The 15525-nt window shown below is 37.5% G+C and overlaps 1 protein-coding gene across 1 annotated transcript; it reads left to right on the top strand.

Moving 5' to 3' along the window:
- Positions 1 to 640: 640 nt before the first annotated feature.
- Positions 641 to 2505, top strand: her9 (hairy-related 9). The gene is made up of 4 exons (XM_077217918.1): positions 641 to 1057; positions 1198 to 1293; positions 1394 to 1481; positions 1599 to 2505. Exons 1-4 carry the CDS (start codon positions 950 to 952, stop codon positions 2180 to 2182), a joined length of 876 nt encoding a protein of 291 aa, XP_077074033.1. The 5' UTR covers positions 641 to 949; the 3' UTR covers positions 2183 to 2505.
- The last annotated feature ends 13020 nt before the right edge of the window (positions 2506 to 15525 follow it).

The following is a 15525-nucleotide window of genomic DNA, read 5'->3' as shown; positions in this document are numbered from 1 at the left end:
GTGTGTGCTATAAGAATATATATGTAAGATATAGCTATTCATATTTTATTAGAAGAATTATGCATATAATATGCATGTCAGCAAAGTTGCATTGGACATTTTTTTATAAAATAAATAATAAATAAGCCTACTGTCCAAACCAACTTTCCCATGAAATCCGGTGCAGTTAAATACAATCACAATGATAATTTGCAGGACAGTATTGTTGTATTAATATTGTTGGTGGTAATGTTATGGTTACAGTAATAATTCGAGTATGTGACATTCTAGTGAATTACATTATTTTTACCAATATAAAAAATATAATGAAGTTTGTATGTTGATACAATTACACTATTTATCCTTTTCACCACACTGACATCAAGTGTACAGGAATGTTGTTCACGCTGTGTGTGAATGCAGAAATACGTGATTCAGCTATGAAGAAACGTTGGTGGCAAACAGCAAGAGTATTCCCCCAATTCCCCTTATCACTTCACAGCCAGGCCGACTGCACTCGCCTCTTTGTTGTTTGTCCCTCCAGGGCTGATTGAGCAGCGCGTGACTGACAGCCCGCGGGGGTGTTGTCCAATCAGCAGTCTGCCCGCGCCCAATGGGTGAGTCCGCGCGCCTATTGGCTGAAGCGAGTGTGGGAAAGAATGCAGAGAGGGTTTCACACGAACTGGGAGCATGCGATCTATCTATAAATACCGCTGGCGTGTGGCAGTGGGAGATTCGACTTGCCCTCTGAAGCGCTACGCCACTCACGCTCGTGTCCTCATATGACAGCCTGCCGACTATAAGTCATATAGCTGATAAGAGGGACTCACACTCTCTCTCGTGACCATCCCGAGGTCTTGGCTACGCTTCGCATTTAATCCTAAGAGCCCGTCTCTGTGTTTAAGAATAACACACACACGGAATATAAACACTTTTTTGGCTTATACCGGACCCAGCCTTGGTTTTGATAATGCCAGCCGATAATATGGAGAAGCAGACCGCATCACCTATTGCTGGTGCCCCTGCCAGTGGATCTCACACTCCGGACAAACCAAAGAATGCCAGCGAGCACAGAAAGGTAAATATAATTTAGTGTGTGGCACTTTTTGCGAGTGTATATTGCTTTAGAAGAATGTCAGTTGCCATTTCCGTTAATCTGAAATAAATATATTAGAGTCTTTATAATATAAATTAATGAGCGTTGCATTTCATCCTCAGTCTTCAAAGCCAATCATGGAGAAACGCCGCAGAGCGCGAATTAACGAGAGCCTTGGCCAGCTGAAGACCCTGATACTCGATGCTCTTAAAAAAGATGTAAGTTCTGGCCACGGATCTGTTTGCTCCTTTCACGTGTAACTAACCTAAAAATCTTAATTTTCAAACAAAATTTCTAATCGGTTGTTCCCATTCACAGAGCTCCAGACACTCTAAATTGGAGAAAGCTGATATCCTTGAGATGACAGTCAAGCACCTGCGCAATTTGCAGCGTGTTCAGATGACCGGTAAGTTACAAGTCCAAATGTGGGATTTTAAACATTTAGCCTAGCCTAATTTTAAAACATATCTGTGTTTGGTTTCCTAAATACCCAGTCCTAATAAACTTTACCTTTGCTTTCTAGCGGCCCTGTCAGCTGACACAAACGTCCTCGGCAAATACCGCGCAGGATTCAACGAGTGCATGAACGAGGTGACTCGGTTCCTCTCTACCTGCGAGGGGGTGAATACGGAGGTTAGGTCGCGACTTCTCAACCACCTGTCTGGTTGTTTGGGACAGATGATGGCCATGAACTACGGTCAACCTGCCCCATCTCAGCAGGCTCATTTAGCTCAGCCTCTTCACGTGCAGCTTCCTTCAACTCTGCCCATCAACGGCGCCTCAATGGGCTCCAAACTCAGTCCTTCAGAAGCGGTCTCACCCAAAGTCTTTGGAGGATTCCAGCTGGTGCCAGCCACCGACGGACAGTTTGCTTTTCTTATCCCCAACCCAGCTTTCGCGTCTGCTACAACACCAGTCATCCCCTTGTACGCAAACGCCGGTGTTCCAGTGGCTGTCAACGCCAGTCCTGTCCAGGCCAGCTCCGCTCCCACGGCGGCCTCTCCCGTTCATGGAATGACCTCCTTCGCCGGCGTTTCACAGGCCGTCAGTCCCGTTGTTGTTAGTGCCGGAGCAGAAAGCAATGAACCGGTGTGGAGACCTTGGTAGACTTTCTCATCCTATACAAACTTCTAAAACAGTTTTTCATGATGAAGAAAATACGTTTAGTTCCGTTGTAAGGGACTTTGTTGACCTTCTGTTAAACAAGGCGCATATATGTTGATTAGCTGATTCCAATATTTGGATGTTGTTAATGAATATTTTGTTGTTAATTCAACAGAATAACACTTAATGTTTATAAAGTACTTTTTTTAAATGAAAGAATTTAGTTTTGTACAAAGTTTGTAAAAGAGTATATCATGCCAAAGGTTTCTTGTTTCTTTCATGATGAGTGTTTATGTTTGATGCTGAATAAATCAAAATTACTAAAATGTATCGTGTTGAAGCCTTTTTATATCAAGATCTGTAGTTTATGTAAATCTAAAATCCAAACTGGAGTAAGTTTAAGGATTTTTTTTTTTTTTTTTTTGCTATTTCTTGATTCTATCTTTTTTTATTATTATTTTGACAATTGACAATTATTGTGACTTTTTTTAGGCTACACATGAAGATTGACGGTTTTTACGCAAGTTTTATTACACATATGTACAAATTTAAAACAACACATTTTTAATGGCAGAAATGCCTTTAAACTTTAATGCTCAATTAAGTTTCCTGGATAACCAATATTGCTCTCAGTTTCTACTTCTGGCGGGAAGAGATCACTCTAAAGTGTCACAGGTTGAAATGACAAAGGCAATGAGAGGGTTTCTTTCTTTTCTTTTGCAAAAAGGTAATTAAACATCTCAAAAGGGTCTCATCCTGTATGCAGCGGGATCTTTAAGAAGTCTTAAAACCCCATTCATTGGTCTGGGAAATACGCTTTGGGTTAATGTCACTAACAGATTGTCTCAGTGAAAAGAGAATATGGAAGAATCCTCTCCTCCTTTTGTGTACCAGTTGCTTTAGTTATAGCACCTGAATAGCGGTTGGGTGCTTTCGCGCCCCTTTTTTCTGGCTAAACTGATGATGAGTTTCCTCCTCAACTCCAAAATTCTTAATTAAAATATTATAGGATTCAAATGGTATTAAAAAAACATATTTCATTATTACAGCTTGACCATGCAGGCCTCTCTCAGTCGTTTATGTTATCCCTGTGAGGGTGTAGCCTAAACTTATCTTACCATTGCGCGTGAGCTCCGGAACTGGGAGACGTGTTGCGCGGGCTGTCGGCATGGCGTTTGCCGTGTGTCTGCCACTTGCAGTCAGCGGTCCTCTTCTCTTTCGGATTAGGTTACACAGTACACACACCCTGGTGACCGGCGGCCACAGGGTTTGCCACTTAACAACTCAGTCGTGTAAAACCCAGTGCTGAGATGGTCGGGCTTTTTAAAGTTATATATTAACACGTCACTATAAAGTAGGCCTAGCCTAATTTCGGTTATTGTAGCCTAATAGAATATTATTTTACTGCTTTATTTTATTTGATGTAGGCTACTTAATTCACTCTGAGTTATCGAGTGGTCATCATAAACTCCCTGAAATGCAAAACTTAGGCAAATATCAGTACCACAAATGATGTGAGTTTGGGGCGTCTGAAAACTTTGTGGTATTGGAAGTAGGCTATTCTTTTTTTTTTCTTTTTTTTTTTACAATGCAGGTACAATAATAATGTCTAAGTTAATACTTGTTCAAAACCATCTTTTAAGCAAAGTTTGTACTATTTTGTAAGGTCTATTTTGACAAATAATTAATAACTATAACTAACAAATAACTAATTAATTTGTTTAATAAATATAGGCCTACTTTCATTAAAATATGTTCACTTTAAAAAATAGCCAGAGGAAAAAAATTAAGTAAAGATTCTGAAAGCACTGAATGGGAGATCCCATAATAATTTAATAGCCTATAGTTTTACATAGTAACAAATACATATGGTATTTATTTTATGATATCGTATTTTTAAACCATCTTTTAAGCAAAGTTTGTACTATTTTGTAAGGTCTATTTTGACAAATAATTAATAACTATAACTAACAAATAACTAATTAATTTGTTTAATAAATATAGGCCTACTTTCATTAAAATATGTTCACTTTAAAAAATAGCCAGAGGAAAAAAATTAAGTAAAGATTCTGAAAGCACTGAATGGGAGATCCCATAATAATTTAATAGCCTTTAGATGATGTTTTCATCATCTACATATGGTGATTATCTCTCAGGTGGACACCTAACTTGAAATGATAGCCTATTTACCATCTGAATCTTGTCATGTCAACAAATGGAAAAGTCAGCCAGCTTTTTTATTATCATATTATTAATAATTGTGCCGTTAGCCCCAAAATCAGGGGTGCATTTTGCCCCGTACTTTTCTTCCATTATTGATAAACTAAATTACTTTGAACAAAACTGAAGATCATCAACAGGAACTTTGTCTCAAAACATAGTCAATAATGTTATCGATTCTCAATTGCTACATAAATCTACAGCATTTAAAAAAAAAAAACTTAAATATTAGATCAAAATTAGCACAGAACTTTACATTGCTTTATGCCATCAAGTCAAGGATCAGCTAAATTTCCACGTGCATCATTAAAAGCAAGCAAAGTGCTGAGCTGAATTTGTGTGCCATCTACTGGGTTAAAAGAGAATTAAGTAAAATGTGCCCTTTACCCCTGTGCGCCTTTAGCCCCGTTGTAGCCTACCCTATCCTACAATAGTTTTAATACAATGTTAACCACAAAGGTTCGTTAAATAGCTATAAACTGAAGTCCTTTCGCCCAGAAGGTAGCCACAGCAACAGTTGAATAGGCTACTCAGCACATTTCGTTTGAAACAATTTGAATAGCATTATCACATTATTATAGATTTACACATCCCAGATAGGCCTATAGCACAAACATCTTTACGGTGTGTTTAAATCTAAACACAAAATTAATGAAAGAAATGCTCACAGAAAAAAAAGTAGACCCCCCTGAAAGACATTGAAAGATTCGTCCTCTGCTCAAAACCCTCGGGGCTAATCTAAATCGCATAGAAAAGCTTGTTTTCGCACATGTGCATTGCTGAAACACTAGTTGGCAGTGTGTGGGCTCCGTGGCTTCTCTATCTGCCTGCGTGTCTGAGTTAATAGTTCAGAGATGCCGTTGTGGTGCTGAGGTCGTGAGAACCGAGCGAACTAGACTGCCTGCGGCCGGGCAGAGCGCCAATCCGTAAATCCCCGCTGGCAGGCCGGGTCGTGCTTTGGCCGCACAGCCTCTCTGGAGGTGAAGAGGCGCACACGCGTGGCCGCCAAGATGTGAGTTTTGAGCCAGAGTATAATAATTACAAGAGCCACTGGCCAGATCCAACACACAGAGAGTTTTGAAGCAACAGTGAGGACCTCTCATTGATGAAATGTTTTTTATAGGCTACAAAAAAAAAGTAATTTACGAATTCATAAACCCGTTGAAATGCCATTTGAAGCAAAAACATGATTTGGCTGATTTATGAGTAGGCCTATTTCTTATATTCGGGACATGTTTGATGTTTGTTTGTTTTTTACGATGATTATTTATATTTGTCTATATTATTTATAATATTAATTTAATGTTTATTTTTTACGTAGCCTAATATTTTAAGTTTGGATCTAATAAGTCAAAACTGTACACACGTATGGTTGTCACTGAGCTGAGAGTTGAAGATTAGCTTCTGACTATTATATTAACAGCCATAACATGCATTCCTCTTGGGTCCCAAGATAAAATACCAATCTAAAAGAAATAACAATAAACAGATCCCCCTCTTTTTAATCAGCTTAGAGATATGATCAGCTCTTATTATTTCAGGTTTAAAACTCAAACTGGACAGTTTGTGCACATACACCAAAGAGCAGAAAGTCAGTGAACGTATAAACTCTACGGTGAACGTGATTTCACCAAGTACAACATGTTCCTGGATCAACATCTTTGTTGATCATGGGACAACATTCCAATCACCCATCAGATTTGAGGGACAAGTTTACAAAAGTGTTAAAAACATAGAAAGCACACTTTATAATGCCGAAAATGCTTATTGTCACCTCAAGGAGTCGGCAGGTCCATAAATCTTTGTCATGTGTTTGCAGGATGTGTTTCTGAGATTAGGCCATTTCCACAAATAACTGGCTGATGATTCATTAGACACCTGTTCTTGGTTTTTGTTCAAACTTTCCATGAATGGACCAGCTAATGTGATTTTTGTTTGATCTTATTAATCACCAACTTGGTGGTGATTATCTTTATGAGGGTCAAATGTAGTGTCAATTTTGACCACAAGGAGGAACAAAACCGTTTATCTAAGAGAAGTGATCAGACCAGCTGATTTAGGATCATGTGGAGCACATGCATTTTTAATCCATGTAAATATATACATATCTATCTATGCATATATATGTGTGTTTAATACCATTTTACCCTGCTGCCTTCACAAACAAATCAGCCGTAACCCTGTCTAAAATTATTCCAGTTCAAAGTCACACAAGGGGAAATGCTCTGCATGCTTGGATATGGACGCTGTGAGAGAAAGGTGGGGGGAAAGGGGCTATGTGGTCCAGAAAAGAACCAAATGAGGCTAACACTCCTTCTTTCTCCTTCAGCACCTGTTGCCCAAGAAGTCATTACAGACGCAGTCATCAGCAAAATTATGTAGGAGACCTTTAGTTCCTCACCTCAGAACATCCACACAAGTTAAGTAATTTAGGCAGACTTTAAAGGAACAGTTTGCCCAAAAATGAAAATCCGTCATTATTTACTCAACCTCATGTCATTTCAAACCTGCATGACTTACTTTGGAAGAACACAAAAGAAAATATTTTGAAAAAGGTTTTATTTTATTTTTACCTTACCATGAAAGTTAATGAAACGTGTTCTACAGAAGAAAGTCAGTCATACAGGTTTGGAACAACATGAGGTTTACAGTAGTACAACTTTTGGGTGAAGTGTCCCTTTAAGAACCTATACTGGTATATCATGGACATACGTGGATCAAAAATTGTCAATTTTTCTTCTGTTTTATTTTTTTACTAGGATTATCTGTTGTTCCTCTGATATTAATAGCAAAGCGGCCCATCTCTCCCTAGTAGCAGGAGTCGTGTGGTAGGGGAGGGATGAGACACATAGGGACACACCGCCAACCCTTATCAGATATCACAGCTCAAGGAGCCGCAAGGTCCGCAGGTCCTTGTCACTTGTCTGCAGGACATATTTCTGTCCAGGTTTTGCTTTTCAGCACAATCTATGGTTTCAAGTCATGGTGTCTTGGCAGTCTTTGAAGCCTTTACAAATAGTATAGATTCCATGGGAGAAAGTTAAGGACCACCACCACCCCCTGACAGTCAGGAGGTCTTTCCAAGTATTTATAATCCCATCTCCTTGGTGGCCTTGAAGAAGATCGGCTTTAAATTTGGACACACTTTTTATTTTTGTTTTTACACATCTTGAGATCCATTTATTTATGTGGATCTGACTGATCAGCTGTTGGGCTATTTTAAGGGATGATCTTATATTACGGACGGACTTCATAAGAGATTTTATATATATATATATATATATGGTCGTTGATGACTCTACAGTTAACAACAATACAGTGTCAAACAACTATAACAATTAAATTAATCAGCTAGTTTCAGAATTAAATATTTAACAATTCCACACTTAAATTTTTTTTTTTTTGATATTGTTATTTGTAACTTTTTCTTTTCTTTTTTCTTTTGTCAAATCAACTTAAGATAATTAACGTGGCTCAGATAACAATATTTTGAGTTCATCTCCATTGTATTAACTACATTTTTTTTATTTTAATGAACTCAAATGACGAATAACCAAATTTTAAGGGAATCAGTAACTTACTTTTTGTAAGTTAAACCAACAATATTTTTTTTCACAGTGCAGGTAAAAGGGTTTGAGGATACTTGTTTCGAAATGAAAAGAAGTGTACTTTTTCAATGCTTAAGACATTTAACATGTTTGTTTACATGTTTTGGCTTTGATTATATTTTATTTTGGCACATAACTATACATTATTTTCGGAGTACTTTCTAGACGCTTGTAGATGACAAGTGGTTAACTGAAAAGTCAAACAGAGGGCACAATCTGTGGGTTATCTCGCAATGAGTGCAATGAAGACTTGCATGTCTGTGGGATGAAGTTCTGAGGTAGTGAAATCAGTCCTCTCAGCATGGCATTTCCCTTGCTCGCTGAACTCTATAATACATAAAGGCAAACTCTTCAGTGCAGTTGGGTTTCAGGAAATCTAGTGAGTCACGTTTAGGTGTTTATGTGCCCTATGGTAACCAGGATGCCCTGTGGAATTTATGAAAGACTGGTAGGACAGTTTTTTTCATTTGGCTTGTTTTGTCCCAATTGTGTCTTTTGCAATGAACAGCATTTTAGATTCAGCTCAGTTGTAACTGAAAGTTGTTGACGTTTGGGATATTGCCATACAGTATCACATCCTCTTAATATTTAAAGAAAATGCGGTTCTCAAGTTTTTACTATTGGCAAGGTGCACATAAGGGTCACTGTGAGGGCACAGTTAGTGGGAGTGGGAAACTTGCTCCCTGCATGGTTGGTGAACCAGCCACTGTCTTACCACAAGCCCAGACATGCTCTAGATAGACACCTGAGAGTAACTGCTCACTGCTCTGACTCATTTCAGTCCTTTCAAACCATCTGTGAGAATGTGTGTGTGTGGTGTGCTCATGTCAAACACAGGATCTTCACTGGCCTTTTACTGCACAGCAAAGAAACAAAACAACAAAAGGCAGAACAGTACATTAACACAAATAGCATGGTTCTCTTCCGTTGGGTGATTTTGATGATGTAACCTGGAAACCTTGGTGCAACATCAGAATCTTCTGTAGAATCTTCTTCTCTTTTTTTCCCCGTTTAAAGGTGATGCGTGTATATATATATCGTCATCGTCATATAAGTCATCTTTTCTTCATATTTTCTTGCATGTATTATTATTGTTTATTGGTGGGACATGTTTATGTATTTAGTTATTTACAAGTATTTATTTATTTAGGGGGACATTTTGAAAAAAACAATTTTTATATTTCCTTTTAAAGGTGATGTGTCCATTGATTAATCTTTTTCATTATATAAAAATATTTTTGTAATACTTTTTTGAAAAGGTAGTTTTGTAACTTTTTATTATTTTCTTTCAATTGTGACGTGTATTATTTTTTGGGACACATAAAATTTTTTATAAATAAATAAGTAAAAAAAATTGGGGGGGGGGGGAGGGGGCAGATATTGAAAACAATAGTATTTTTTTATTTTCTTTTAATTGTGACGTGTTAAATAACAGACATTGAAAACAGGCATACTTTTTTATATAAATATATATTTTCTTTAATGATGATAATTATTAATATAAATAATATTTAAATTAATATGTAAAAGGTGATGTCTGTTTCACAATTCCATGTTTTTCCACTATAGGGGCAAAAAAATTACACACTTCACTTTTAAAGACCTATCTGTTGATGTCCTTATGTTCAGATAACAAGGATTAGATGTGTATATGTTCAATTGCTAAAAAAGCAGTCTAATCTCTCCAGTTATTCATTGTCCTCATACAGGATGTCCTGGTATCTAGCAGGGCACTATCAGGCGCAGAGTTGTCAGGGTGCATTTCACAAAGAAAAGTAAAGAAGAAACTACAAGACAAATCCCCTCACCAGATGTTACCAGCTTTTGAAAAGGTGCCTGGGAGCTTTCTCATCTTGCACTTTCCCTCCCCTCATCTTGTCAAAAGATCAAATTGTTTTTCTTCCTCTCTTTATCATGCAGCCTCATGTGGATCTGCCTTTTAAAAGGCTCTTGACTCAGACTGTGTTCAGATGGTGCTGGCCACAGTTATGAGTGCTTGTCTCCTTTTTTTGATCTCTGTCCTCTCTTTTCTTCAGACGGGAAGGTAAAGTTTACTCGTCTTATTTGTCTTTCACTTCTTATGGTAAATGCAGAGCAGTGTGCCCTCCACTTGGAGATTTTATGGTGTTGATTCTCATGGATGGAACAGTCGAGTCAAGTGTCAATAAGAGAAAGGCTTCACTCCAAACAAAAGCAGCTTGTGAATGGCACGGTGCAATGAGAGCACAGCTGGGCACACACACACGCAAACAATACAGGGTGATACTCTCCACATCATGTTTCCTTGGTGAATTAATCCTTACTAGTGAGCTAGTGAATGTCGATTCAGCTCTCAAGTATCTTTTTTTTTTAACATTAAGAAATGTTATAATTTTTAATAATAATAATAAAAAATATAATTAAATAATAATTAAAATTTCTCATTCACATATTTTTTTATGCAAATTACATAAGAACGTTGGATGGAACATTATTCAGTAGTCATTTAACATGCACATAAACTGTGATGCAAACATCAATAAATTGCGAGATGCTCATCAAAAGCTGTGTGACTTTGCCTCAAATCACGTGACTGAATCCGCTCAGATGAATGGCAACTTTTACAGACTGGCGATCTGCCTCAAAGTACTAGCGAACATGAAATTTGTCAGCACACTCTAAATCAAAATTAATTAATACATTTATTAAAAGTATTTTTTTATTTGGTGACAGTTTCCCTAAGTAGCATTTTTATTCTCTTGAATTCATGAGATTTTGCTTTATTCGCAATTGTTTATTTAAATTTAAATTTAAATTAAAAAAAAATATTGGTGGGGGGGGGGGGGGGGGGGGGTATTCCATCCATCCATTTATCATTTTCACTTGCTGTCAGTTTCTTTACCCAAGGGCATGAACCACACATGGTGTTAGTCATAACTGAGAAAAGCACCAAATCAGATGATGAAACACAAGTGAAAATGTGAGATTTCAGGTACGATAGTGCTCTTTGATTTGAGAGGGCTTGTGCAAAAGCTTGTTTGCGTTTGTGGTTAGGAGACAGTTTGTTTGCGTATATCGGAATGGATGTGGGTATGCGAATGAGAGATACCGCCCGGGGTTTCCGCTCCGAGTGTCAGTGTTTGTTTGCTGCTCGTTGGTTCCTGCCTCACTGTGTGCTGGTGAAGAGGATCCCTGGAGCAGAACCACCGTATTGATCGTTTCACCTATCCCGCAGCCTACCGCATTGTGTTTTCCCTTTTCTCCCCAGCCAATCAATACCTCTTTGTGTCCATCTCTGTCCATTGACAAATCACTCAGGTCAAACGCTTTTTTGTACTGCTGTCAGTCAAACTGAAGGTGACTTCGTCTTTTCCTCATTCGACACTTGCATTGCATGTAGACACACTCATTGTTCACAGTCGGCCCAGATTTAGGGGTCTTATCAGCGTAAAGTTGATTTGACTCTCTTTAAACTAAAGTATCTGATCCAATCTTGGGTTTAAATGTGAGATTACTTCCTCTAAGTGCTGTTTTGGAGGTGGACCAGTGTCTGCCTGGCTTCACTTCTGCTTGCTAGATCTATGTCTTCCGTCCATTGACAACAGCACTTGTTACATCTTTCACGGGTCCAGCGCACCAGTATCTGTTTATAACATTTAACATCCTATTCTTTTGATGTGGCCACTTGCCACGGCCTCCATGTTTCCATGGCCAGCTCCAAGCAAGCTTAGACACAACAGTTTGCAGAGGAAGACAACCCTCAGCAGACTCTCATTTCCTATATTGTCTGAGGTGATTCCGATTTAGGGAATGTTTATTGTTCGCATGCTGCTTTGTACCGCTGGGCCTATCAGTCTGGAATGTCACACTTCCTGTGGAATATTTTTAGACCGGACATTAAATTCAAGACAGTCTTAGATGCACATCTTTTATGCGAATAAGGAAATTTTGGCTTTTTGTTCAAAAGCAAAAAAAAATCAACAAAAAAACATGACTGAACAGCCTTTTGTCTTCCATGACATTTTATGACAAATCAATACATAAACTGTCAGACGCCTGCATTGGGTCACTTCCTGAGGGACTGTTTGCTCCCAGTGGGGTGTCTGGCAAGGGGACAGAGGGGGCATTCTGAGGTCCCTGACCCTTCTTTAGGATGGTTGAGAGTCGACTAGGACTAGGAGAAGCCATCAATGGAGGCGACCATCCAGTAGACAGGAGCACTGATAAATAAAGTGATGGAACAGGGTTAACAAGACATATTTAGGTATTGTCATTTCTGGTGAATGTATGGACAGAAGAAGAAAAAAATCTTGGAAGAGACTTCTTTCAGCCTTACACCATGAAACCTAGAAACTTTGATTTTCTGTCCAGCAGAGGAAACATCTGGGGATAGACAATAAAGAATGTGTGTGAAAAAGCAGAAGAGATCCCCCCACCTCCATTCTGCTTCACCTCAATTTTCCGTTATGGCGTCTGTTGAAGATTTGCTACTCTTACAGGTCTGGTGTTTTTAGAGAAAACCAATGAAGTTTTACAAATGAAAGAGCTTTATTAAAGGCTTTCTACCTTTCTGACATAAAACTTGCTTAAATGCGATAGGTGTATGTCTGAAAATAATGAACATTTGCAGTTGAGCAAGTGAGTCGGATGATGATTCAGTAACTGCTCTAATGTGTGTCTCCCATACAATGATGTTACTCACTGATTAACTCCCGAAACTGAAGTAACATGGTCACACCTCTGCCGTTTGAACCACATTGGTTCAACAATATAGGACTGTCTTTAATAACGTCACGCGCAGGTGGAGGAGTAATAACTTCTGCTAATTAACCTGTTCAAGATCTCTAAGATGCTGGCTAACGATGCTTATTGGAAACGAATGAATGATTCAGTTCAAAGTTGAATCCTTGGATTGAAGCATTCAGACTCAAACCAGTAACTCCTCTTCATTCATTAAAAGACCCGACTCATTTGTTCAGAAATCGGGCGTTTACAAGAAAGCTGTTTAGAGCAGTGTTCACATTTAAATGCACTGTGTGTCCTAAACCCGCAATACACCGCTGCTTTTGACCAGACCTTTCCCTTAGTTTAGTTATGACGAGCCAATGTGTGATGTTCAAAAACCGATAAAATTGCCAGTAACTCTTTATTTTGATGGTCCATTTTGAACATTCTGTTGACTATAAGTAATCTTGCAAATACATGTCTAACCCTAACCCTACCAGTCTACTAGTACTGGTAATGTGTTAAAGGGACAATTAAAATAAAGTGAAACCAAATTGCCACTTATTTCTGTATAACCACATTTTCCAGCATAAAGGTGTGTTAAAATTCTTTCTCTAAACCTCTTAAAAAGCATGACGAAAATGGCGTTCACATTTACATGTTTCTGAATGCAGGAATGATGTAAACATAAATAACTTGCTCTGTATGTTTTTGATTCACTAAAATAATGATACATTACAGCCATTCATTTAGAAACCAGACTACACTGGTTGTGCTGTGTTTTTGATTCATTAAAAAGAACCGGATCATAAGAGCCATTCATTTGTTAATCGGACTACACTGGTCATATTTTGTTTTTGATTCATTGAAAAGAATCCGTTGATGAAAGTAATTTATTTGTTGATCGGACAACACTAATCACACTATATGTTTTGAATCATTTAAAAGAACCGGATCATAAGAGTCATTCGTTTGTGAATCTGACTACACTGGTCATGGTTGTTTATGCTTGCAACCCACGAGGGCAACAACAGAAAGATGGTGCATCACATTTGATACAAACAGCAAACTTACATTCATAGCTGTTATAAAATGTGATTTCATTTATTGGTGGGTTATTTTAATTACCAGTTGTGCAGTTAGCTATGAATATTTGTCTATTTGGTGTTTAAGAAGATTTATAGAGTAAAAATGGTTAGCCTGCATGTCAGTATATTTTTTTTCTTTTCTTTTCATTCCTTCATTTTTTATCCATTGTGTCATGTGGAGTTTAAGAAGAGGGCTCTTATCCCTATTCAGTGTTCACTCCCAGCCCCCCATGAGACAAAAGTCTGTGATGACATCACCTAGTTTTCTCAATGAGTAATCCTCAGGGACAGCTCATGAGATGTCTTATTCAAACTCAGATTATCTCTGCAAATCCAGTTAGTGGCGAAACTGTGCCACTTCCTCACAATACTTTTACTTTTTCTTCTTTATTTCCATCCTTTTTCTTCCTTTCATATGTGTTTCTCTCTAGTTGCTGCTTGTATTTTTTGGGGGGAAATGTTGTGAAATGCAAATAAGTTTTTGGTCAATAACTATTAACTGCATCCGCTGTTTTTTGCTGTTTGTCTTTGAGCCAGCTAATTTATTCGCCCATTGTTTTTTTCACATTCAGCTCTGGGTCAGTGTGCAACCACAGTTACCTTGTCACTCATTCATTTGCTTGTCCAATTCAGAGGATTAATTATGCTAATCAAACTTAATGCCACACGTGAGCTCTTAAAGGAGCAGTTCACAGAAAAATATTACATAAAGTTTAATAAGGGAAGAGGCTGCTGAGTAATTTGACAATACTGAAAAAGAGTAGGAAGTAGGTATGAACTGTTGTAGATCTTTTCTTATTTTGCCTATAATATTTATACTCCAGCAAGTCTACTCATCGTCGACTTCAGCCAAGTCCCCCAACTCCAACTTTTCAGTTTGCTGTGCAGCAATAATAAACAGACAGTCTTCAGTAAATGTCCTCTAAATGCTTTAATCACGGCCGGGAGATTTCTCGAGCATTTCTCAGAGAATCTCTCAGAAAAAGAAGAATACATCAGGTTATATAGGGTAAAGAGAGACACAACAAGATCAATGTGACTAACTCATGACTTACTCACGTAACCTTCTTTCAATATGATTGGTTCAATTTGTGTAAAAGCAAACAATTTGGTACATTTTGTCCAAGTGTTATAGTATTAGGCCAAAAAGGGAAGTAAGGTTTAGATGTTACATTCATGGTTAGTTTAAAAGATAGTTTACTATTTTATCTATTAAAAATCCATCACAGAACCCATTCATTCAAAAAGAGAAAATAAAATACTAATTATATAAATAATCTGTGTGATTTGTTGCTTCACACTTAATACCATGCTTTGAAAATATTATTTTAGGTGAAAGTAATAATGAAAGCATATTTTAAGAAATATGAAAATAAAAAGTAATATGAAAGCATATTTTCATGCTTTGAAAATATAATGAGAGTAAAAGTATTAGTCCAGACTTTTGCTTACAAAAGAAATTGCTCTCTGATTTGGTGATCACCAGACGCAGATATTAAAATAAAATAAAATTTAATTGTAAAATTTATAATTTAAGTAATAAAAAGTATATTTAAACAGTTTTTAATCCTTTTGGTTTTCTTCCATTTATTTAGTTACTGCTCGAGTTGCTAAAGTGATCAGTGTTTCACTTATAGTTATAAGGAACTATTAGTATAGTTATATAACTATGTAGTTATAACTATAACTATAGTTATAAGGAATTATTGATGACGGGCTATTGAAT

The sequence above is a fragment of the Siphateles boraxobius genome, unplaced genomic scaffold (genome assembly GCF_051911475.1).
Source record: "Siphateles boraxobius isolate OS27281-9 unplaced genomic scaffold, OSU_SipBor_1 77, whole genome shotgun sequence".
Lineage (NCBI taxonomy): Eukaryota > Metazoa > Chordata > Actinopteri > Cypriniformes > Leuciscidae > Siphateles > Siphateles boraxobius.
This window is presented reverse-complemented; position numbering and strand designations above follow the sequence as displayed.

Bases quoted from the DNA above. Each gene is read 5' to 3' on its own strand.
- her9 (XM_077217918.1), top strand. From the start codon at position 950: ATGCCAGCCGATAATATGGAGAAGCAGACCGCATCACCTATTGCTGGT. The intron at 1,058-1,197 runs GTAAATATAATT...TTTCATCCTCAG, and splicing joins ATGCCAGCGAGCACAGAAAG to TCTTCAAAGCCAATCATGGA. The intron at 1,482-1,598 runs GTAAGTTACAAG...TTTGCTTTCTAG, and splicing joins GCAGCGTGTTCAGATGACCG to CGGCCCTGTCAGCTGACACA.